Source organism: Pseudorca crassidens, chromosome 3, assembly GCF_039906515.1.
Source record: "Pseudorca crassidens isolate mPseCra1 chromosome 3, mPseCra1.hap1, whole genome shotgun sequence".
Taxonomy (NCBI): Eukaryota; Metazoa; Chordata; class Mammalia; order Artiodactyla; family Delphinidae; genus Pseudorca; species Pseudorca crassidens.
Genome location: NC_090298.1, coordinates 37,810,590 through 37,837,607, shown reverse-complemented (window position 1 = coordinate 37,837,607; position 27,018 = coordinate 37,810,590). Strand labels below are relative to the sequence as shown.

Genomic DNA, 27,018 nt, shown 5'->3' with positions numbered 1-27,018 from the left:
TATTGCTGACCTGTTAATGATGGAAAGGAATTTATGTGGATTCTATTATAAAATTTCAAATACAGGTTTTTATCAAATTCTCCAAATCACCTCTCAGAATTGTCTTCTAACTCACTGTACTATCTGCTGGTCCTGTTTTAATAATAATTTTTTAGTTTAGCTGTTTGATATATTTGCTGTATTTGACAGTCCAAATTAATCTGTTTATACCCTGTCAAGTAGGCTTCATTCCTATTCTGCAAATCACTCTTACACCTTGTTTACAGTTTGCAGGCCACTGGAGCTGCACTCTGCTGGTGGGTTTTGTTTGTTTCTTTGTTTGTTTGTTTTGCGGTATGTGGGCCTCTCACTGTTGTGGCCTCTCCCGCTGCAGAGCACAGGCTCCGGACGCACAGGCTCAGCGGCCATGGCTCACGGGCCCAGCCGCTCCGCGGCATGTGGGATCTTCCCGGACCAGGGCACGAACCCGTGTCCCCTACATCGGCAGGTGGACTCTCAACCACTACGCCACCAGGGAAGCCCCTCTGCTGGTCTTTACACAAATCCTAAGTGAGCTTCAAACCTGGGATTCCAAAGTGGGGCAGAGATACTAAGTCACTAATGAACACTGTCATTGTCAATATACAATTTTTTGATTTAGGCTTTTTTGGTCTGTTTCTACATCTTTTCTTTCATGTACAATCAAATTTAGTGAATGCTAAGAGAATGTCATGTCATCTGCTGACATCCTGCATGATACCTAACAGAGTAACATGTTCCTGTATTCTAGGAAGGCAAAACAGTAGGAGTATGCTAAGACCAAATTAATTTCAAGCTTCATTTGCACTCATATTGTAAAGTTTAGATGTGATTTAATATCTCAAAACCAAATTAGATGGATGTGATAGCTGTAACTACAGAAGACATTTAAATTTTTGAATCTGTATCTCTCAAAATCCATCCTGTTTTGGTCTGTCCTTTACAAGCAGGCAGATTTCACTTAAGCCACTTAATCATAATTTGCCATTTCTATCTATTTCTAGATTTTAGGCTAATTACCTTTTAACTCATAATTTGAAGAGACTATGAATCTAGCAACTAATGCTACAGCTGAGTTTCAAAATAAGAAATCGCGAAAAATATTAAAGCTTGCCAATATTTAAGAGGCCATTTCAGACTATTTTTCTCTCTGTCTCTATTGGATTTTTCTTAATATAACTATGATTAACACAAGATGGAATATTGTGTGGCCATTAAAAAGAATGGCAATGAGGATCATATATCAAATAGAAAATATTTTATGTTATAAACGTGGGGGGAAAAGAAACAAATATTGAATGTATATTATGATTACAACTATGTTAAGGTGAATAAGAGATTATATTAAAAGAATACATAAACATATTAAATTACTTTCATTAAGGTGATGAAAATGTAGAGATTTTTTTCTTTTATATATTTCAAGGGATGTGTGTATATTCATTTTGTTTTTAAAGATTTTTAAAAATACAATTTGTGAATACAAAAATTGATTACTCTTTCTTGTTTAATGAGATGGAAAACTACAATAAACTAAAATTGAGGCACACTATATTAATCCATCAGTCTTCACTATCTTATCTCTAACTCCTTTAACTTCCCCAAAATAAATATTAAAGGTAAGTATTTCTTACTTTTGAATTTTATTACACATTTTTTATATTCAAATTACTTAAGAGTTATAAAGAGAGTTAAATGTTTTCTTTAAAAAAAATAAGACATTATCCCAACTAGAGAAACAGTTCAACATAAATTCTCCCTAATGGGAACACAGAACTCAAGGGAAATGCTTTGAGTTTAAGAAATTGAAGCAGGTACCTAACTTGTTAGTCAATGTTTGGAAAAATGTTTAAAACATTTTCAAGCGTTAAGATTTGTATGGGCTAATTTACTGATATATGCAACTATCTTGCAAGTTAGAAGACAAACCACCAGATCAATATAAGCCAGTTGGAAACGCTGAGGGAATTTTTTTTTAAATTTCCCCCATATGCTTCCTTTAAAAAAATAGAATGTGTATTTAATTTACAATTCACCTTCCAAATTTATTTTATCATTAGGGCTGTTTCATTATAACAATCCTATATTTTATTCCTTGAGTTTGGCCAAAACGGAATTTCACTGACTATGCCCTAACACTATCTTGTCATTTTTAACTTCTGAACACCTGCACCTACCTTGACTTTGGGCTTTAATAACCAGTTCCCCACTCAGCCTTTTTTAAAAAATCTGACCTAATATTTTCTTACCGAATTACCCTGAAGTCTTGTTTCTTTGAAATTTTGTAGAATATGTAGTCTTTACCATTCATTTGATTTTAACAGATATTGGTTTATAATACAACTGTACTTATAATGGTAAATAATAGATAACATTTAGTGAACTTAAATGCTTTCCTTGTGTTATTTAATTTAATCATCACAATTATCTATGACAGAGTTGCTAGTGTTATCTCCATTTTACAGGCGAAAAGATTAAGATTTGAAGGGTATGAGTTACTTTCTACAGGCCCTGAGTCAATTAGTTTTGGTATCAGGGACTGAGCTCAGATAAACACACACACACACACACACACACACACACACACACACACTCGCACACTGGAGAGAAAGAGAGAGAGAGAGTCTAACCCATGTTTATTTTACTATTTTACAATTATCTTATACTGAATATATACATATATATCTTCCTTCCTCAGCTAGATGTAAACTTTCAGATACTTCTTTATTTTAGGAACCGTGGTTTCCACATCTGACTGCTTATGACTTGAAATGTGTTTTTAAAAACAGAGGTTTTTTTCATATCCCCTGAAGATTTAGATTCAGATTCTCTGGATCTGGATGGGAGCCTGGCAAACTATAACTTAGAAAAATATCATAAATACATCCAGGGAGGAGAATGCCATCTTTGGCAAGTCATCAAAGCCATTTTTTTTCCCCTTATTGACACTGTCATCCTGAGAGCCATGATAAGGGTGAGGTCTCACAGTCTAATCCTAAGTATGTTCTGTTATTTCCCAAGAATGGTTCTACATCATACCCACAAAGCCAAACTTTACCCCACTCTGGGCATTTTCTATGCAGCCTGCTCTGTGTTGGACACTCCAGCAGTCATTTCAGACGTGCCCTCTCCTAGGACACTAAGGACTGTTCAGAAGCCGATATGGATTTTTTTATTTTATTTATTTATTGCCTCACAAACTTCATGTAGTGGTCTTAAAGGTAATGATTGCAGATGGCTTCCTTAGAGCTTTTCAGTGAGATTACTTAAAAAACTGGTTGCAATTTCCAGATGTTGATCTACTCTTCTTAGAAGTCTTAGTATCTAAACCTAATCTTTCCAAGGGTCAAACTAAACCTCATTTTAGTCTTCTGTGAAAGTTTCACATTCTGTTTCACCTCTCTCTTCAAAGTATAAATAAATATCAAAAAATTATACCTTATGTTTGTTTTGTTGGATTCTTCAATAAATAATATATTTAACATGAAGATTTTTAAAAAATCCAAAACTGCATTCTACTTTCCATATCCCCTCACATATTGCATCATGTTTCTTTTGCAGTAGTACTCTCTGTCCAGTATAAATGCAATGTGAATCACATTGCATGTGTAATTTTAAATTTTCTAGTAGTTACATTTTAAAAATTAAAAAATATGTGAAATTAAGTATGATAAATTTTAACTAAATATATTCAACATATAATTTCAACATGTAATCAATATAAAAACATCATTAATGTGATAGTTTACATTCATTTTTTATATTAAGTCTTCAGAATCTGGTGTATTTTTTAATTGAAGTATAGTTACTTTACAATGTTGTGTTCATTTTAGGTGTACAGCACAGTTGTTCAGTTATACATATATAAATATAAAGATGTATATATTCTTTTTCAGATTCTTTTCCCTTATAGATTACTACATAATACTGAGTATAGTTCCCTGTGCTATACAGTAGGAGCTTGTTGATTATCTATTTTATATATAGTAATGTGTCATGTTAATCCCAAACTCCTAATTTATTCCTTCCCCTCCCTTTCCCATTTCATTGTGTATGTGTGTGTGTGTGTGTGTGTGTGTATACACCACATCTTCTTTATCAGTTAATCTGTCAATGGACATCTTGGTTGCTTCCATATCTTGGCTATTGTAAAATAGTGCTGCAGTGAACACTGAGGTGCATGTATCTTTTCGAATTATAGTTTTCTCCAGATATATGCCCAGGAGTGGGATTGCTGGATCATATGGTAGCTCTATTTTTAGTTTTTTAAGGAACCTTCATACTGTTCTCCATAGTGGCTGTACCAATTTACATTCCCACCAACGGTGTAGGAGGGTTCCTTTTTCTCCACACCCTCTGCATTATTTATTATCTGTAGACTTTTTGACGAAGGCTATTCTGACAGAACATTTAGACTGGAATGTTAATTTTTTTTAGAACTGCTTGATGTGTATATAGATTTCATAAAATTTACAGTTGAAAAGCATATTCACCTATGCAAGTTTTTCCAAACAATTTAACATTTTCTAATAACTGAGTTATCAGCTTTTAACTTTAAACCTAAATGGTTAAAATTAAATCAATTAAAGGTTTACTAGTGGTCAATAACTCCATGTGGCTAATGGCTACCATGTTAAACAATGTCGTTCTAGGAACAGACTATATACTTTTAAGTATTGGGCTCACTTCCTACCTGCTCTGTGATTTTTGTGACATGACAACCTCTTTGAAACTGCTTTGGCTCATCTATACTGCTGGGTTAATAGTATAGCTATTTCATTGTGTTGTTGTTATAATTAAAGGCAAAAACACAAAGCGTTCAATAAATATTAGCTATCAGCATCATCACAGTCATTGTACTACATTTAGACCAGTGGTACTTACCCTCTTGCTGATAATGGCTCCTTTGAAAATCCTGTGAAAGGTCCATTTATTTATCAATATCACTCCAAATCATTTAGTCATGCTTCAAGATATCACTTGTTTTCTTCCATAGTTATGTCTTACCTTATTTCTGGTACAGAGGAAATGCTTCTTATTTACCAGACATATAAATGAATGTTGATAATTGAAGATAAAAGTAAATTAGTACGTAGTTTAGTTTTCAAAATAATTAGTTTTTTTGAAACTAATTAGTTTTTAGTTTTCAAAATAATTTTTGACTATTTTTCAAGCAGATGTATTTTCATAACAATTGGATCTCATATAATAAACACAAACGAGATCCTTTTTATATATTTTTTAACTAGAATTTTGTGTTTTTGAAGAATTCCATAACAGTAAATATATTACCATGTAATAATCTGCCCTGAAAATATGTACACTGCATAAAATGTGGCATTCCAACTAGTTAAAAATGTAAATATTCTTAGAAATGTATTGAAGCAAAAAGGTAAATAGATATTTGTCTGAAATGGGGAAAGTTCTAGATTTAAAAATTTATGAAATACTAAAAGTGACTTTATTTTCATTCCAAAGCACAAGAAATTGCAAAACATAAGGGCGTAGGTTAATTTTAGTGCTAAGCTTTTGTGACTTTGATCCAGGTAATAGGGAGGTCCCATGGTAGGGTTGAATGAGCAATGGTTTGGAAGTCAAATAGAATGATGAGTTTCTCTAGATGTATTCAAGCTCTGAGGCTTGGGCAATGTATTTCCTCTCTCTAAGATCCACTAACTTCGTTCTTTTGTATACGTGGGGAAATAAAACCAAATTCAAGTTTATTCTTTGGTTGTTCTCCTCCAGCAATAAGTGAGACATAATATGTAAAGTACTTGCTTAAAATGGGTGCTCACTAAATCTTGTTCCCTTTCTTTTTCCTTCCACATCCCATCTTTAACTTGTCAAATTAAATGACAATGTTCTTTGGGGGCTATGCAGGGAGAAGCAGAGATATCATTGAAGAAACATTTCTTAAAAGGGAGAAGTAAAGGGCACACATTGACCCTGTCCCCGTAACATAAGACATACCTGCACAAACAACAACATCAAATCCTGGTCTCTCTCGTCTTGCATTCCCTTGCTTTATGGTTCAAAGATCTCAGATGCTACTGATTTATGAAGCCAGTCAGATAGCCTAATTGTATGAAGTAGCACGTTTTAAAAACTGTGGCAACCTGGAGCATGGATGCCAATGTAAAGACCGTAATATTGAGATCTCTAAAAATAATTGCTGTGGGGAAATAAAAACAGCCAAGTGTGTAGCTATCGGTTTGCCACCTCACATGTCAGGTTCTGAAAATGTGTAAAGTTTGAAAGAACAAATTTATGGTTAACATCAGAATCTTCAGGTTTGTAGCGATTTTAGATATGTGCAAAGTTAAGATGACTTCTTAGAATCCGTCAAAACCCTACGTTAGGGAGCTGGGCCAACAAACCATAGCTCTTCTTGCAAGTGTGTGGTCTTTGGCATATTACTCAATATCTTCCATAAAGTGGGGTAGTAATAATAGCTAAGGCATAGGATTTTGTGAGGATAAAATAAATTAATACTTCTAGAGCTTTATTTAAAGCAATACCTGGAACCAACAAGAATTCAATAAATATTGTCTCCTTTTTATTGTGTTCATTCTTAAAATTATTTCTGCCTTAAAGAAATCCCTAGCATATCCAGTGACTCTGTTTTGATTCTAACTACTCCAGGCTACGGAACTGAAAAAAAACTAGGACAACGCCAGCAGCACCGGTTTATAAGATGTTCTAGGTCATAAAGTGTCATTCGATATAGATTTGACCATATGTGTTTGCTTGTTTCTGAAGTTAACATGGAAGTCTGAACATTGGATGCCATTTGAATGTCTGTGTGATTTAAGTTCTTAGAAGGAAGTGCTTGTGTGCTCCGCAGAGTCTAAAAATACAGAGTGTGTTGGGTGTAGGAATTTAGCAATGTAACAGCAGTGCTGTTTTGTTAAGATTATGATTCATTATTGTAATGATGATAATTATATTTATAGTGACCACGCTTAAAACTTTTTAGAACTATACTGTGTGGAATAAAATAATGTAGAATGGAGGAGAACTAAATGTTTCACAAAGTGGAACTTTCCACAATGATACTTAAGTTATCAATAAAGAATTGTAGTGCTGGAAGGAACGTTAAAATATTGCTATTCTTTTTAATAACAAAGAAGATGTTGCTTAAAATTTCCCAGGGTTTCAGAATATGCATGATTCCAAAGCACAGATTTATGGTTAACACAAATCCTTCTTGAAGCAATTTAAATATATCAAATCCCATTTTTTTCTTATTGTCATAAAGTTAAACAAACTAGAAATCAAATTACCAGCAAAACAATAACAATAAAAATACCATTGAGGGCGAAAAGGCAAGCCACAGATGAGGAGAATATATTTGCAATGCATATCCCAACAAAGAGCTCATGTCAAGAATATAAAAAGGACTCCTTCAAATAGAAAAAGCAGGGAAAACTATTGACTGGACACTTCACCAAACAGGATATTCATCTGACCAATAAGCCTATGAAAATGTGCATAACAACGTTAATCATTGGGGGAATGTAAAATAAAACCACAATGAGAAAAAAAGTTTAAGTAAGGTATCTCTACATATCTACTAATGGCTAAAATTAAAAAAAGAGTGGTAGCATCAAAATTTTCCAAGGATGTAGGACAATTGGAACTTTCTATACTGCTGGTATATGAGAAAAATAATACAATTATTTTAGAAAAATTTTGGCAGTATATACCAAAGTTAAATATATGCTTATCCTATTACCCAGCAATTCCAACATAAGGTAAATATGCAAGAGAAATCAGTGCATAAGGCACTTCAAGAATATTCCTAACAGGCTTATTTTATTAGCCTAAAACTGGAAACAACCCAAATGTCAAGAAGAGTAGAATGGAGAAATAAACTGTGGTATAGTCCTAAAATGAAATACAGCCTGAAATATAAAAAGAAAGAACTGCAACCACACAACAACATGGATGAATCATACTGACAGAATGATGAGCAAAAGAAGGAAGGCTCAAAAGACTCTGCAGTGTGTGGTGCCATTTATGGGAATTTCAAGTACAAGTAAAACTGCTTATAGTGATAGAAGGCAGAAGAGCTAGAACCTCTGGGCTTGATTGGAAAGGAAAAAAGGAAGCCTTTTGAAATCTGTTCTGTATGTGGATCCGGGAGGTTATATAGGTTCACATATATGAAAAATTCACAAAGGATCTGTGTATGTTGAAATTTTGTGTACTTTACTATATGTATGTTATAGTTTACAAAGATACTCTCTGCACTGTGACCGAACAATGAATGTGAATAATCCTGTCGTACTTTAGCAAAATAATGGGAAGGACTGCTGAAAAAGAATTTCGCATCTTAAATAAACTGACATTATGTCAGAGTAAGATCAAACGCAGGGTTCTTCTTTGTTGTTGTTTTATTGTTGTATTATGCTGTTTTTAATAGGTAAAAGTTGATTTATTTGGAATTTGGATAGGAGATTTATCTGTTTTCCCTTACTTTTTAATTTACTCCATCATTTATTTATATAAGTATAGCCTCATATTTATCTTATGCTTTGGGGTTAAGCCAATATTAAATTACTTGTTTTGTTACTCCAATTGTTACAGCATTAGTCGGGTAGCTCTTTCAGTTGGCCTCTTTGAAATATCCTTTTCATTGTGAGCGTTTCTTGTTAGTGTTTTTGCTTGTTTGCTTATTTGTTTTCTAACACTGCCATACTTTCTGGTATGATAAGATGCTTCAGGAGAGAAATAACTGTCTATTTTTAAGTTATGAAGTAAACCTGGTAATTGGGAGTACTTTATTATTAAGGTCATGGTCACGTGTCTGATTCCCTTAGGGAGTGAACATTCCTCAACTTATTTCATATAGACAATACTCCTAACTCAGGCCAGACGTATCCCTAAAAAAGCTCATTGTAACAACTGCCATAAAGAATCTGGATGGAAAGTAGAGATATTAATAACTTAACTGTGTGTTTTATTTAAGTCAGTGTGCTATAAGGACCTGGGATTGATGGAGGAAGAGCTTTAAAAGTCTTGTTTTACTAATAGAGAGATATTAATAACTTAACTAAATATGTTCTCCCTAAGAAAATGTGCTATAAAGAAATGTGATTGATGGAGAAGAGCTTTTAAAAGTTTTGCTTAACTTCGAGGCTCACTTGATTGTTTCCATTAAACTATACACCCTCAAAGCAAGCAGATTTCATGGGACGAGGGAGAGCCTTTAAATGCAAATAATTTTCTGTCCCATCACATTTTTTTCTGTCAAATATTTGTTAGAATTTACAGTTTAAATCAGAAAGTATTCATGTGGAGGTAAAAGTTCCACAAAGACAAAAAAAATGAATGGATTCCTTCAAGTTAACAATAATATGAAATTATCTCCGCAGTGATATAATCAAGGCAGTTCCAAGGTGCACCTGGGTATGTGATGCATCATAGAAAAAGAATTGTTCATATAAATAAAGACAGTTTAATTGTTTGTAAAATTATTTTCTAAAATAAAAGGTAAGAAAACAATGAAGAGAAAAATTTGTATAGTTCAAATCAAAAAAACATAGATGAAAAGATTATTTTATTATTTTTGTTTGAAAACTTATTTTCTCTGCAACATGATTTATTTTCAATTTCCTACACAGGATCCTTCTATGTCATTTTACACATGAAATCATTAACTTTGAAACAACAAATCTGATCATTTCAATGACATATTTCTGTCTTCTTTTAACTCATGTGCTTACCTTGGGTACCTTGAATGGTTCACCTTTTATCTTCATGTGTTTTTATTGTTTTTTTATTTTTTTTTTGCGGTACGCGGGCCTCTCACTGTTTGTGGCCTCTCCCGTTGCGGAGCACAGGCTCTGGACGCACAGGCTCAGCGGCCATGGCTCACGGCCCAGCCGCTCCGCGGCATGTGGGATCCTCCCGGACCACGGCACGAACCCGTGTCCCCTGCATCGGCAGGCGGACTCTCAACCACTGCGCCACCAGGGAAGCACTCATGTGGTTTTTATATGGAAATATTCTGAATAGTAAAAAACACATTTTTATATTACATGTAAGACTTGTTTCTCAAGCTATTGGCTTGAGAGAGCATTCTAAGAGTTTTAAATAGCCACTTCCCAACAGGAATATAAACTAGGCTTTGTGAACACTTTTTTTCCAATGCCAAAATTCCATCTTCCTTCTTTCCCTTTTTGCCCCCTTCCTTCCTTCTTTTCTTCTTTTTTCCTTCCTTCGGTCTACTCATACATGTATGCATATTTATTGAGCACTTACTGTAGTCCCCCACTCCCACCACAGCTCTTCAGCACCAGTTAAAATTGACCACAAATTGCCCTAGATATAGCTACCCATCGGGTCAACTGTGCGTTGTAGGGCTTGGATGATGCTGCACGAAGTACCATATGTTATATCCTTCTCTTCTTTTTGTTGTTATGTTCACTTGCTGGTTATAGCTGCTGATTTTTTTTTTTTTTTTTTTTTTTTTTTTTGCGGTATGTGGGCCTCTCACTGCTGTGGCCTCTCCCGTTGCAGAGCACAGGGTCCGGACGCGCAGGCCCAGCGGCCATGGCTCACGGGCCCAGCCGCTCCGCGGCATGTAGGATCTTCCCGGACCGGGGCACGAACCCGCGTCCCCTGCATCGGCAGGCGGACTCCCAACCACTGCGCCACCAGGGAAGCCCTATAGCTGCTGATTTTTAAATATTTTACCAGTCTCCATGAAACTCCACTGTTAGAGATACTTCTCTGCTCTGCTGTACTCACAACATATTGTTGAGGATGAAACATCTTCTTTTGCACGTTGGACCCAAAATTCTGTGCCCTCTGCATCAGCTGGAAAATTTTTAACTATCCTAGAATAATATCAGATTATTTTATGAAGAAGATTGAGGAAACTTTCTTTCCCAGTCTTGGAATCTAGAAGTTTCTATTACCAAAGCAGGAATTCAGATCTCAGACTCTTTTAATACCTCTGAATCTTTTTGCCCTTTTCCCCTCTCTTAGCAGAGGTGACTTCATTTTCTGTGTCTCTTAAGCAAGTTCACAAATTCAGGTCCAGCCCTGTTCTTTTGGGGGCTCATTGGAGAATATATTTCTGAGAAATGGCATTGTGGTAAAGTTTAGATTCCCATTGTTTATTCTGTTCTATATCTAACTTTCAGGATTAAAATTGGTTGGTCCCATATCCCTGTTTTGGTTCATAGTGATAGCACTATGTCTAATCTGGACTAGAATCCACAGAATGAAATCAAACATATAAATCTCCTAATTTAGAATTGGCCTGATCCCAGAAGTAAAACAAACAAACAATTTAGGAAAAGGAAAATATGGCCTCTGTCCAGTCCAAAACTTCCAATGGAAACCCAGGAGGTTTGGAAAGAGTAATTTTCTGATCTAACCCAGAAACAGATTGAATTTATAATTAGAGATTATAGTTTGAGTGTCTTTTGTGTAATGTGAACATCAAGTCTCCTTGCTTTAACGTGAATGACATTAAGAAAAAACATCAAAATACTGTTGGCATTTTGTTGGCAGCTGGGCCCTGGTTTCAGAACTCTAGTCAATAGGTACAAATTAGATTGTTCAACACAGTGGACCACAGAAGCGGTAACATCGTGGCTAATAGGAAGTGATGTGGCTTCTTTTCGTCATAAAAACAGATAAAAGGGAGACTAAAACTCTTCCACATTTTCATTCTAATTTTATATAAAAAATAATAAATGAATGGGAAGTTATAAAATGTAAACTTGTATATATTTAATTCATATTTATTGATGTCTAATATATGCCTATACTACTCTATGTGCTGGGAATACAACATTTCAACACAATAATAAAACATGATCCCTGGTTTTGAAGAGATACTTAGATTATTAGAATTTATGTGTTGTTGGTTTTTAATTTAAATTGCAGTGTTATGCTATGTATAGATTTTAATTTCAGCACGTTTTTCTTCCTGATATGATTAATCTCTCTCTTAATATTTGTTTACTCTTGCCATCTTTAGGAGATAGTCAACTTCAACTGCCGAAAACTAGTGGCTACAATGCCTCTTTTTGCTAATGCGGATCCTAATTTTGTGACTGCCATGCTGAGCAAGTTGAGATTTGAGGTGTTTCAACCTGGAGATTATATCATACGAGAAGGAGCTGTGGGTAAAAAAATGTATTTCATTCAGCATGGTGTTGCTGGTGTCATCACAAAATCCAGTAAAGAAATGAAGCTGACAGATGGCTCTTACTTTGGAGGTTAGTAAAAAAAGAAAATATAACTGAGATGAAGTCTAATTTGCTCACAATATTTATCTTTATCAGAATTTTGGAGATGTCAGAATGTTGATTTTTGGGGTTTGAATATGGACTTGTATTTGAATTCTGATAAAAGTGTCTATAGCGTGTCAACTGAAGAAAATGCACAACCTAAAAGTTGAGAATTATGTTTTATTTGGCAGACAAAACTGAGGACTTAAGTCCAGGACACAGCATCTCAGTTAGCTCTGAGAGACTGTTCCAAAGAGGTAAGGGAGAAGCCAGTATATATAGGAGTTTTGTAACAAAGACCAGGCAGTAGGAACATTGAAAGATTACTGTTAATTAAAGAAAACCAGATATCTCAAGTTAAGGAATTTAGTGCTTTTCTATGTATGGAAAAATGCAAGAGTCTGGGCTCACTGAAATTATTCCCTTGATGTGCACCTCACCTATCTGGAGCCAGTATCCTGTGCTTTCTCATCCTGAGTCTCCTCAGGGTGCACCATCTGGGGTGGCTGCAGCAGTTGACTGCTAGGTGGCAGGCATCCTTTTTCTATCCTGAGTTCCCTCAGAGCTCACCATAATGTAAGCGGCTGTAATGTGATGGCTCGATGGCTGCAAATCCTTTGTTTACTGATATGGCAAGCAACAGTTTTTCACTGCTGAGTGGTATGTTTTCACATTTCAGTGTCACACATTCAGTGCATGTGTATTTACTACTGTATTAGAGTATCCTTTCATCCTCTTAAACTGGAACCAAATAACAGTGGCTTAAACAGATCGAAAGCATATTTTTCTCTCACACAAAAGTCCCAGGAGGGTTAGATGGCTCTCCCCAAGACAGTTTTTAGGTACCCAGATTTCATTTATTTTGCTGGTCTGCCATCCTCTAGAGTGCTTTCCTCATTTATACGAGAGGAATTGGTTTCTCTCCACAATATGGACCACAGTATGGGGAAGAGGGGACAGAGGAAGGGAAGAGTGAGCAATTTCTCTTTAGATGTGTGCCCAGAATGGCCAACATCACTGCTATTCACATCTGATTGGCCAGAATTTAGTTGCAAACGTACCTCTAAGTATAAGGAAGGCTGGGAAATGTAGCTTCTAGTTGAGTGGTGTATTAGTCAGTGTTCTCTAGAGAAACAAAACCAACAGGATATATATATACACAAAAGGAGATTTATTGTGAGAAATTGACTCATGAATATGGAGGTTGACAAATGTTATGATCTGCTATCTGAAACTGAAAAACAGGAAAACTGGTCGTTTAATTCAGTCTGATTCCAAAAGCCTGAGAACCAACAGTGTAAATCCAATCTGAGGGCAGAAGATGCGATGAGACGTTAGCTCAAGCAGTGAGACAGGAAAAAAATATTTCTCCTTCCTCCTTTTTTTTCTATTCAGACCCCCAGTGGATTTTGAGGTTGCATACCCTGGAGAGGCCAATCCACTTTACTGAGTCCACTGATTCAAATACCAATCTCACCTAGGAATACCCTCACAGACAAACCCCAAATAATATTTTTCTGGGCACCCCATGGCCAGTCAAGTTGACACATAAAATTGACCATCACAAGTGGCAATTTGCCTTGCTAAAAATTCTGACAATTTGAATTGTTTCCAACTTTTTACTATAATAAGATATATATTTATATTTGTGCAAATGTACAAAACTTACCTATGAGTTGAATTACTGGGTCAAAGACTATGCATATGTTCAAATTGAAATAAACATCAAATTATTTCTTTGATGAGACTGCCCATTTCTACATGGCTTTGCCCATTGATCTTTTACTTTTATCCTCTTAATAAGTCAAATTGGCATCCCCTTAATATTTAGTTTGCACTTCCACTATTAATGGTGATGTTGAGGCATTTCTTCATAGATATGGATCATTTGTATTTTATTTTTCTGGTTCTATTTTTGCATATTTTTCTAATGTGTTGTTTGTCTTTTTAAAACCAATTTACAGAAACATCCCTAATGTATTTTTGATATGCTGTAACTATTTTCTCCAAAATTGTTACTACTTTTTTAACTTTCTTTCTAATTTTTCTTTCATCATTCTGTTTTTCATTATCGCTGATTTCATCTGAATCTCACTCCTTTGCGTTAAGGCATTAGAGAGTTTGTGTTTCTTAACTGGGTTTTGTACACTGCAAAATTGTAAAAATGTTTTCCCTATTCTATATTTTATTTAGTTTCACTACATTTTTATTACCATTTTAACTTGTTAGAACAAGTTAGAAGAAGTGATGGTGAACAACTATTCATGTTTCTTAGTGCCAGTTCTGTTATAACATGAAAGACAGTGATTAATACCACAGTGTCAGGCATTGGCAAGCTTAATAGTTAACTATTACTCAATAGCCGGAAACTGAAATGTTTCCTTTAGAAAAAAGGCAAAATCTGCCTTCAAATAAAAAGGAAATCTGCCTTCAAATAGTTGCAGGTTTATCCTACAAGAGAAATTCAAGTGAAACTCTTTTTCTTCTCACGAGTGAGAAGAAATGGTTCTTATTACTTTGTATTCATTCTTCACAGACTTTATAGTATGCCTGTAGAAGGCTTCTCAGTCAGAATTAATGGCTCCCAGCCCTGTGTCTCCATAGCTTCTCACAGCTTTCCAGGGTCCTGGTCTCAGTCTATCTCATATTGAAATTAACACTGTAGTTAGTTACCTATTTCCTTCTGATACTAGATGGCAAACAATGTGTGCATCAGAATCACTAGAGAAGCTGTTCACCCATCAGAGAGTCTGATTCAATAAATCCAGGCTAGAGATAATATCTTATTTGTTTGTTCATTAGAGAATAAACAACCAGTATATCTGATCCCCTAAAAATTGATAATGATAGAACGTATTCAAATCAAATTAATAGGAATTGGAAACCAAACAATAAATTCCTTTTGATTTTAAAATAATAATAACAATAACACACTGAGTTTAAGAAGATTTCTTCAGTAACAGCTGAAAAAAAATTATTGGGAAAGGTTTTAATTTTATCAAATGCTTTTTTGGAATTTATCAAAATGACCATAAGGTTCTTATCCATTAATCTATTGCAGCTGAGTAAACATATCAGCTCAAAATAATTAGCTTCTTTGACTTTCTCCTCATTCACTAAGAATAATTTTGAAGTTTTCATCTTTCCTCTTCTTCTTTGTCATGATTCTGCATTGCCTCATCAGCCTATTGCACTTTTGTGCAGATTATGCTAAGAAAAAAAAGAGAAAATTAGGAAAAGCTAAGAACTTTAAAAAGTCTACTTTAGAAAGCACAGAGAATTAGTGTTTGAATGAAGAAAAAAAGAGAAATTGAAAGCTGATGGAAATAAATAAAAGCTGATAGTAAGAAATAAAAGTATAGTCCAGCTTTGTGGGAAGGTAGTTTTGGGGAAAAGGTTTTTGAGGCAATTAATGGAGGTGTGACAAATACATGAAAGTTTAGAAAGGAATTTCTGAAAGTTGTTATTATGCATTAAGAATATATTTCTACATTTGACATGTGTTTTTTGAATTCAAAGGAGCTTTAATTACTAGACAATTATATTTGCTAATATGACAAAGAATGGAACATGTGCTTCTCTGGATTTATATGGATTAAACTATTAGTAAGGTCAGTTTCATTAGTGAATTCCTTGTGTTGAACCATAAGATCATTTGGGGGATTAAAAACTGCTTTGTCATAATGTATTCTTTCTTTAACACATTGTAGCATCTCTATCTATACGTGAGATTGGTCTGTAATGTTGTTATAGTGATTATTTTTGTGATCCCCTAGCTAGATGACTTTAGATGTAAGGTTTTCCTCACTTCTTAGAGAGAGCAAGAAAACTTTTAAAATAATGTTCTAGTTCTGTAAAAAATGCCATTGGTAATTTGATAGGGATTGCATTGAATCTGTAGATTGCTTTGGGTAGTGTAGTCATTTTCACAATGTTGATTCTTCCAATCCAAGAACATGGTATATCTCTCCATCTGTTTGTATCATCTTTAATTTCTTTCATCAGTGTCTTATAGTTTTCTGCATACAGGTCTTTTGTCTCCCTAAGTAGGTTTTTTCCTAGGTATTTTATTCTTTTTGTTGCAATGGTAAATGGGAGTGTTTCCTTAATTTCTCATTCAGATTTTTCATCATTAGTGTATAGGAATGCAAGAGATTTTTGTGCATTAATTTTGTATCCTGCAACTTTACCAGATTCATTGATTAGCTCTAGTAGTTTTCTGGTGGTATCTTTAGGATTTTCTGTGTATAGTATTATGTCATCTGCGAACAGTGACAGTTTTACTTCTTCTTTTCCAATTTGTATTCCTTTTATTTCTTTTTCTTCTCTGATTGCCGTGGCTAGGACTTCCAAAACTATGTTGAATAATATGTTGTTCCTGATCTTAGAGAAAATATATTCTCTTTTTTAAGGAAGTTGAAATAATCTAGGCATTACCTGTTATGTGAAGGTTTATTACGTTTCACAAGTAAAACCACTTCTGTCTGATTCTGTTGTCTATAGGCATTAGAATTATCAGGTTTTCTATTTCTTTATGAGTAATTGTTCAGCTCATCTAAATCCTTTGTTCATAACACTGAAAAGCTTTTAAAAAACCGGATGCCTGAGCCAAAATTGCACCCTAGAGTTTCTGATGGAATTGAGTAAAGTTGAGATCCAAACATCAGCATGTAAAAAAACAAAAATTCCCAGAAAATTCCAAATAATTTTCAAATTATATGTTTGTACATATGATTTTTATTTTTTATTTTCAATAGACCTAATTTTTAATTTTAGAATAATTTTAGATTTACAAAATTATTGCAAAGGTTATACAGAGAATTCCTATTTATCCAATACCCAGTTTCCCTATTATTATTTTCCATTACTATAATACATTTATCACAATTAATGAACCCATGTTGATACAGTATTATTAAGAAATACTTAATAAAGCATACACTTTATTCAAATTTTCTTGGCTTTTACTCAATGTCTTTTTTCTGTCAGTATCCCATCTACAATCCCTTGTTACATTTAGTAGTAATGTCCTCTAGTTTGCTCTCAGTTTTTAAAGTTACTAAGATTTTATTTGGTTTTGATGAACTCGACAGTTTTGAGGAGCCCTGGTAAGTTATCTTATAGAACGTTCCTCATTTGGGATTTGCTAGGTGATTTTCTCATGATTAGATTGGGGTAAGTTTGATCTTGTCTATGAGCAAGAGCGTAGACATAAAGTGTCTTTCGCTTCACATTATATCCATGGTATATACTATCAATATGTCTTTCCACTATTGATGTTAACCTTGATCACCTAGATTGAGGTAGTGTTTGTCAGACTTCTCCACTGTAAAGTTACTCTTTTTTCCCCCCTCCCATTCCATACTTTGCTGTTTGGAAAGTAGCCAGTCTGCACAGTTCATGACTAAGAATTGAGGAGTAATGCTCCAAAAGGGCAGAGTATGTACATAAATTATTTGAAATTTTTCTAAACAGGCAATTTATTTACTCTCCTGCATTTATTTATTTATTCAGCCCCCCCCCCCTTTTTTTTTTTTTTTTTTTGCGGTACGCGGGCCTCTCACTGCTGTGGCCTCTCCCGTCGTAGAGCACAGGCTCCGGATGCGCAGGCTCAGCGGCCATGACTCACGGGCCCAGCCGCTCTGCGGCATGTGGGATCCTCCCAGACTGGGGCACGAACCCGCATCCCTTGCATGGGCAGGCGGACTCTCAACCACTGCGCCACCAGGGAAGCCCCTATTCACCCCTTTTTTTATATCAATATGAACACCAGGATATTTATTTTATAATTTGGGTTATAATCCAATACTACTTTATTAATTGTTTTGCTCAAATTATTTCAGCTTTGGCCATTTGGACCTCTTTCTATTGGCCCCTGTGTCCCTCTGAAATACCCCATTATTATGGATTTGGGTTTTTTTTTTTGTTTTGGTTTGAGATTTATCTTAGTTTCTAGCACTAGATGATGCTCCAGGCTCATCTTATATATTTCCTTACTCAGTCTTAGAATCAGCCATTTTTCCAATGGTTTGGTTCCTGGTTCCTTTCATTGGAGAATGGTTTTAGAAACCATGATCTGGACACTAGGTGCACTCATTACTACCGAGTTATTATTATTACTTCCACGTTCTCTCAGCTGACAAATCAAAGTGATACATATGTACATATTACCGTCTATCTATCTATCTATCATGTGTATTGTGTGTATGTATATATATATATATATATATATATCGTGTGTGTATATATGTATATATATATATATTTCTATGTGTAGCCATCTGATTCTAAGTTAAGCTAAATATGAGTTCATACTGATATTTCCAACTCCAATCCATTACCACATAGATTATTCTAGCCTCCTTTCCTTGTTTATCTGTAGTACACCCCTCAGAATTAAGAAATCAGGTTCCCACAATCCACCATCCATTTACTTAATTGTTCAGTTCTTAATTGTTCAGTACTTAATTGTTCAGTTCTAGTATAGTATAGTTCCTGAGAACTCATGACTACCTAAATTATTTCTTTTTTAATTTCCATACTATCAGAGTTACTTTTTCGTGTTGTAAAGTTTTACAGGTTTTGAAAAATTCTTACTGTCTTGTATTCACCATTACAATATCATACAGAATAGTTTCCTCACCCTCAAAAAATCACCTATTTATTAGCTATTCAACCTTCCCCTAGTACCAAACTCATGGCAACCACTCATCTGTTTACTATCTCGAGTTTTTTCTTGTCCAAAATGTCATATAATTAGAATCATACAGTATGGTATTCGTTTTGAAATTTTTTTTATTTCAATAGTTAATCACCATAATATAGGAAATTTAGTTGTATATTAACTTTTTATGCAGTGACTTTCCTTACTTGCTTTTAGTTATAGGAGTTTTTTAGGTCACTTATTTGAAATTTTCTTCATTTACAATCATGCCATCTACAAACAGAGTTTTATTTCTTTATTTCCAATCTATATACCTTTTATTTTATTTTCTTATTTTACTGGAGAGGACTTCCAGTACTACGTTATACTGGAGTGGAAATAGAGAAGATTTTTTTCCCTGATCCTTAGTCTTCCTAGAGAATTTTTTCCCCTTGATTTTAGAGTAAGGCATCTACTTTCTTGCTATTAGATATGATGCTATTTGAAAGTGTTGTTTTTTTCTATAGCTATTCCTTTTCAAATTGAGGAAGTTCTCCCCTACTTTTCTGAGAGCTTTCTTTTTTTAGTCATGAATGGATTTTGTATATTTATCATTTTCTTCTGTGTCATTTCTGATATCATATGGTTTTTCTTTTTTAGCCTATTAATGTGGTGTGTTACATTATTTGAATTTGATTTTGAATATTGCACTAGACTTGCACACCTGAAATAATTTTAATGTATAAAAATGTATTAAAGTAGGCAAAAATAATTGGATTAAATTTTCTAAATTTTTGATCACAGTTTTTATGTCTGTGTTCCTGAGAGATAGTGCTGTGTACTTTTTCTTTCCTGTAATGTATTTTTATGGATTTTTGCTTTAGGATAATTCTCATCTAAGAGAATGGGATAGGAAGTGTTCCCTCTGCTTCTATTTTCTGGAAAAGGTCATGGAGAATTGGTATCATTGCTTCCTTAAATATTTGGTAGAATGTACTGGGGAAAACATCTGCATCTGGTGATTTAATTTCTGCAAGGTTATTAATTATTTTTTTCAATTTTTAAAATAGATGTAAGGTTATTTAGGTTATCTATTTCTCATTGTGTGAATTTTGTTAGTTTGTACTTTATAGGAATTGCTCCATTTCATCTGAATTATCAAATTATAGTAGAGTTGTTTTCAGTATTCCTTAATTATCCTTTTTAATGTTCCCAGGACCAGTAGTGATGATTACTCTTTCATTTATGATGTTGATAATTGGTGTGTTCTCTTTTATTCTTAGCTAGCTTTCCTAGAAAAAATTTTAAAACCTTTTAAAGAACTAGATTTTGCTTTTATTGATTTTCTGAATTGTTTTCTGTTTTCAATTTTATTGATTTCTGCTCTAATTGTTGTTATTTCCTTATTCTTTGCTTTAGGCTTAAATTGCTCTTCTTTCCCTACTTTGCTAAGGTGGAAGCTTAGATCATGGATTTAATATCTTTCTTCATAATATATACGTATTTAATGCTATATGCTATAAAATTTTCTCTAAGCATTGCTCTTCCTGTCTCCTACAAATTCAATGTCATATTTTAATTTTCTTTAGTTTAAAATATTTGTTTAATTTCTATTGAGACTTTTTCCCTAACCTATATTCTATTAAAGTGTTCTAAACATTTGGGAATTTTCCAGCTATTTTGCTGTTGTTAATTTCTAGTTTAATTCTACTGTGGCCTGAGAATTTATTTTGTATGATTCCCATTATTTTATATTTGCTAAATTATAAATTTTATAGGTCGGTTTGTTGATGAATATTCCATGTGAACTTGAGAATATATATTCTGCTGTTATTGGATGGAGCATTCTATAAATGTCAATTAGATCAGTTTCACTGATGGTGTCACTCAGGCCAACTACATCCTTGCTGATTTTCAGCAGCTTGATCTACTAATTAGTAAAAGAAGGGTGTTGAGGTCTCCAATTATAGTAGGGAATTTGTCTATTTCTCTTGCAGCTCTATCAATTTTTTTCTCAGGTATTTTGACATTCTATTGTTGGGTGCGTACATGTTTAGGATTGTTATATCTTCTTGGAAAATTGACCCTTTTTCATTATGTAATACCCTGCCTTATTCCTGATCATATTCCTTGTCCTGAAATCTGCTTTGTCTGAAACTAATATAACTACCCCAGCTTTCTTTTGGTTAATATTAGCATAATATATCTTTTTATAGATAGTTACTTTTTTTTCAATTTTTTTTTGAGTGTGGTAAAATACTCAAACATAAAATTCACCATCTTAGCCATCTATCTACTTCACATGTGATTCAGATACCTTAAAGTATTAGCAATTCTTCCCTCCTATCTCTTGGAGCATTGCTCTCATTAATTTCATTTAATTTATTTTATTTATTGTTACTATTATTACTTTAAACAAACAACTATATTTTAGATTAATTAAGGAAAAGAACAATAAGATATTTTATTTTTCCTTCATTTATTCCTTCTTCAACCTTACTTTCTTTCTCTAGGTCCAAGTTTCTGATCTATATTATCTCCTCCCACTTCAAGAAAATCTTTTAACATTTCTTACAGTTCAGGTCTGCTAACAGTGAATTAGCTTAGTTTTTATTTTTCTGAGAAAATTTTTTTCTCCTTCACTTTGAAGGATAATTTTGCTGAACATAGAATTCTACTTTGATGAGTTTTTTATGTTCAACATTTTAATATTTTGTTCTGTTTACCTTTGGTTTGTATGGTTTCCTACAAGAAGTTCACTGTAATTTTTATCCTTGTTCCTCCATAGGTAAGATGTTTTCCCTCCTCTGGCTTCTTTCAAAATTTTCTCTTTGGTTTTTTGCAGTTTGAATATGATAGCCTAGGTGTACTTTTTTTTTTGGTCTGAGCTTCCTGAATCTGCGTTTGTCATTAATTTTTAAAATTCTCAACCATTATTACTTCAAAATTTTATTCTGCTTTGGTCTCTTTTCTCCTTATAGAATTTAAATTATGCATGTGTCACATCTTTTGTAATTGCCCCACTTTATGGCTCCAGTGGCTTCTGCTCCAGTGAACAGATCTGCTGTGACACTCTAGATTCATGTCTCTCCGGATATTTGGTTGGTCATTTGCTCTGAAACCTGAGTCTCTGATGGGTCCAGGATAAGTCATTGCTTTTAGGTTTGTACAGCTTTTTCTTGTCAGAAAGAAGGGAGTGATATCTTCCAATCATGTCAAAACTAAAACCAGAAGTCCCTTCTTATTTGTTTAATCTCCTCTGGATCTCTATGCCTTTTCTCATCCTAATATTGTACTTTTTTATTAAAAAAATTTTTTTTCAGAATTACTTATATTAAATATTTGTTTTTTCAAAGAAATAGTTTTTACTTTTGCTTTTTATTTCAGAAATTTCTATATTTTTCTGTATTAAATCTATTCTTTCATTTCATTTTAGTTTTTGCTTTTTTTTCTTTTAGCTTCTTGAGTTTAAAAACTAGTGTATTTATTTTCAACCACTCTTCATGTTTGATAACTGCAATTTATAGTACACGTAAATCTGGATATACTGCTTTGGTTAAATTCCATTGCATTTTTAATATAGTGATTCAATATTGCTTTTTAAAAATAGATTACACTTTCCATCTGGATTCATTGTATAGTACATGAGTTATCTTTTATTTAAATTCTTTTTAAAAATTTTAAATGGAAACATTTGGGGATGGAATGGTGGAGAGAAAAGAAACACATATAATATGTTTGAATAGGAGAATTACAGAATATCAAAGATGTTAGATAAATTGTATTGATAATACATGATGTGTAAGAAAGATGAGGTTTATTTTAAAAGGGGAGAGAGATTGTCTTCAATTGCTAAATGTAATTATAAATACCAAAATGTAATTCTATATAAAATATATTTTTTCTCCATCCTCCTTCTAAATTTTTAGGACATAAATGATCAGTTCTAAATTTAGCTTTATAAAATTACTGATGAAGTTATCCCTTATTTTAACCATTTAACAAATATTTCCTCTATAGTTTATTCCTATTAGTCAAATATCTACTTATTCAACCCAACTCACTTCAGTAAGAAATTCTGTAAAATAATACTTTGTTTGGGTTCAGTGCTTTTAGTGTCATTCATATTTTTACTATGGTGACCTCAAATGGCTATTAGTGGACCTGTCCTTTGATGGACAGTTAATGGAAAAAAAAAAGGTCTGTATTACTTTCAGTTCTTTTACACATACAGTGAATATTTGTTCAATGTAAACACCAAAGAAGGTAAAGACTGTTAGAATCTAATAATAACAACTTGTATTTATTTAGCATGTTAGGGTTTACAATTTATACCTCTTTAAATATCTAATATGAAATTTTGAAATTGATAGAGCAGACTTTTGTAGTACACTAATTTTACATTTGCGTCAGCTGAGCATGGCAAGTTCACAGTACTTTTAAGCAGAAGAGCCTGGGATCAACTGAGTTATGTTTTCCAATCTTCTAAAGTGTCTGAACTGAGTAAACATAATCAGTGCACAGAACACACTCCCAACTAAATGACAAGCAAAATATTGAGATAAGGAGGCATTCAAAGATCAAATTCAGAGTTTTGTGTTCTGTACCTAACTTCCTAACTTGATTTATTTCTACAATAGTATAAGACTATATTTCTAGATATACATATATATCCAGATATATATATATATAGTATATTATGTATATGTATATATACACATATATATGCATATGTATTAACCCAGAAAGGTTTTTTTTTCCTTTTTTGGGGGACGTGGGAGATAGAATGTGTTAGATTAACCCATGCATCATTGTATTCAGTGTTCTCACCGAGAGTCCCAAGTAATGTTCTAGGAGACAGAGTGGAAGAAAATAAATATATGATAACTGCCTGCTGTGCATTAGGCAGGTTTATGGGTCCTAGGGATACAGCATTGAGCACAATAGGCCAAATTATCCACAGTCATGGAACTTATATTTTACTGGATACTTACATTTTAGAAACAAGAATGTAATAAAGAAACCTAGAAATTACTGAAGTAGTAAACCACATTACCAGATGGTTATAAATGCTTCCTGGAAAATTAAAGCAAGGAAGAAGGATATGGAAATCCTCCTTGCCCATACAGCCAGGTGGGGATTAGCATTCAGGCATGTGGGATTACATAGGAGTTCTAGGCTTCCTATCGAGAGTGATGGAGAATGGGGATTAAAAAACCTAATGAGATTGGTCCTCATGGCTCAGGCCAGGTGGATGATGAGTTTGGGGTGCTTAAGAAGTGAGGGTCTTGCTTGTAGGAAAAGTCTCCTTGTCTCCTCCTATGAGGAAAGTTTTTATAATTCTCTTTTTACATATGAGGGAAATGAGCCTCGGAGACGTTAACCTGGCAAAGGCCACGTACCTGAAAAGGGACAAAGCCAGGTTCCAAACTCAGCTATGAATCTGAACCCAAAGCCTGTGTTTTCTCCACTGTACCTCACTGGTTCCTAGGAGAGGGCATGATGCTCCCCTAGGATATAACCTTTAAACATAAGTACACCTTATCTTCTCTTCAGAGCTATCCATGGCCCTTTTTTTTTTTTTTTTTTTTTTTAGCGGTATGCGGGCCTCTCACTGTTGTGGCCTCTCCCGTTGCAGAGCACAGGCTCTGGACGCACAGGCTCAGCGGCCATGGCTCACGGGCCTAGCTGCTCCGTGGCATGTGGGATCTTCCCGGACCGGGGCACGAACCCGTGTCCCCTGCATCGGCAGGCGGACTCTCAACCACTGCGCCGCCAGGGAAGCCCCATGGCCCTTTTATACATGCTTTTGTTAAGCCAGTTTGTAATCTATTCATATGTTCCACCTGACCCTCCTATTAAAGTAATCATATCATTAATATATTATCCACTAAGATAAAATGCCATTAGTATACATATTAAAATTTCAAATAATGTATCTTTGTATTCAATAGTTCATGATTTTAAAGAAAAGCTTTTGTTTTTCTAATATAGTGTTTCGTCGTTAATATTTCTGTCCACTCACCTCATAGCGGTTGTCTTTCCACACCAAAGTGTTCCAGTTGATTCAATCTCTTGATTTTGCTTCTTTCAAAATGTTTGTCCCATAAGTTCTTCTCACAGTATAGTAGTGTACAATAAAGCCACCAGAAAAAAAATACTTCCCATGATGCTTGCCATTAAATCATTTGGTATTAAATGCTGCTTAATCATGTCTAACATTTTGCCAACTTAAGGAGACTGCCAGTTACTTTATGTACTTAGAGTACATATTTATGATGTTTATGCCTCAAATCACTTGGCCAGATTAAAATCACCTGCCTTTTTTTTTTTTTTTTTTTTTGCGGTACGCGGGCCTCTCACTGTTGTGGCCTCACCCGTTGCGGAGCACAGGCTCCAGACGCGCAGGCTCAGCGGCCATGGCTCACGGGTCCAGCCGCTCCGCGGCATGTGGGATCTTCCCGGACCGGGGCACGAACCCGTGTCCCCTGCATCGGCAGGCGGGCTCTCAACCACTGTGCCGCCAGGGAAGCCCTCACCTGGCATTTTTAAATAAAGAGCTGCAGGTTTGGAAAAGCACAGGCAATCCCTGTCTTGGTGACTATTCATTACTTGTAAGAGGACTAAAACATCTGCCAATCCACAGTTTACTCCACTTCCAGTCCATTGTATATTTCTAAAAGCTGTTACTGATTTTCTAGAAGATGTGAGGAATCTGTTGATAATAAGTTACAACTTGATTAGTTCAATTCTCCCATTATATTTATGAGGAAGAAGAGGCAGGAGCAGAGAAAAACAATGAATCTTCTTAAAGATTTTGTTTGTTTGTTTTCTTTTGCTTCCTCATTTGTTTTCTCCTCAGGCCAGGCTAATGAAATATTTGATTCAACACTGATAAGACAAATCTATTGGATCTTTTTGCAGGTCCTATCCCACCTAGAAATACCAGATAATGTACAACCACCGGATGAAACTTTGCTAAAACATTGGGTTGATGAAGGTGTTAATCCCCATCTATATCTTTGCCTTATTGTTCTATGATTCTATAGTCATGTGTAAATACATCAATGCATAATAAAGGATTAAATCCAAATGTCTGAGACACTTATGAAAATCAGGATGACCATTAAGACATTTTACTTTGAAGTCATGAAGTCTTTCCCTCTTTAATAAAATAGAAAAGGAGGAAGAGGTAAAAGAAAAGGAAAACGAAAAAGTCCTTATTATAATTCTGGGTTCTCTTGTATTCTTGTGGTTTTTCACAAGGCACCACCTTTGGAGCTTTTATAATTAGAGAGGCCAGGCCATATCTTGAACCTACTAAAATAAAAACTCTATAAGGCAGGGAATTGCCTGGCAGTCCAGTGGTTAGGACTGCATGCTTCCACTGCAAGGGGCATGGGTTCGATCCCTGGTCAGGGAACTAAGATCCCACAAGCAATCGCGTGCAAAAAAAAAAACAACTCTGTAAGGCGAGTGTACTTTCTAATTTCTAATGTGTCATTGTAATCCATGCATTTCATTTCTAAAATGCGCCTCTGCTTAGTTCCTAAATTTCAGTATCTATCAAAAACTGGGGTAAATGGTTTTAGTGAAAAGTATGGGGTTCTGTTGCAAGGTAAAACAAATCTAGCAGGTTATGATTCACTTTAGAATATAAAGTTGTTTTGAATATTTTAAAATATTCTTTCTCCTTCTTTTGAAAACAAAAATTGTGAAGCTTTGATTACCAATACTCTTTGGTATTCACATTTTACTTGTATTATTCAAATGCTAACTTCTGCAACAATAAACTCTGTAATGCTCTTAAGGGAATTTCTGGTAATAAAGAACAGATGGAAGACTTTTTTTTCACTTTGTATGCATAGCTCAGGGGGTAGAAAGAAGCAGGGCTTTCTATCAAGCATAACTGGAAGAAAAACTTTTTTAAGCAGAATATACATCACCAATAAGGATAGTCTAAGAAAAAACTATCTCCTGGATTGATGTTTTCTTTAAGGGTTCTCCTTAAAGTAAATCTGCATTAGTGATTTGACAGTGACCAATGGGCCTCTTATTTTGAAGTACAACATTTCCCATTCATGCCTGTATCCCAGGATTCCAGAA

General features: G+C 34.3%; 1 protein-coding gene across 1 annotated transcript in view; it reads left to right on the top strand.

Moving 5' to 3' along the window:
• HCN1 (hyperpolarization activated cyclic nucleotide gated potassium channel 1) overlaps positions 1 to 27,018 on the top strand; it is a 374,966-nt gene that overhangs the window by 310,969 nt on the left and 36,979 nt on the right. The window contains exon 6 of the mRNA XM_067730649.1: positions 12,017 to 12,257. Within this exon, the coding sequence (XP_067586750.1) occupies positions 12,017 to 12,257 (241 nt within the window). The remainder of the gene's footprint in view (positions 1 to 12,016; positions 12,258 to 27,018) is intronic.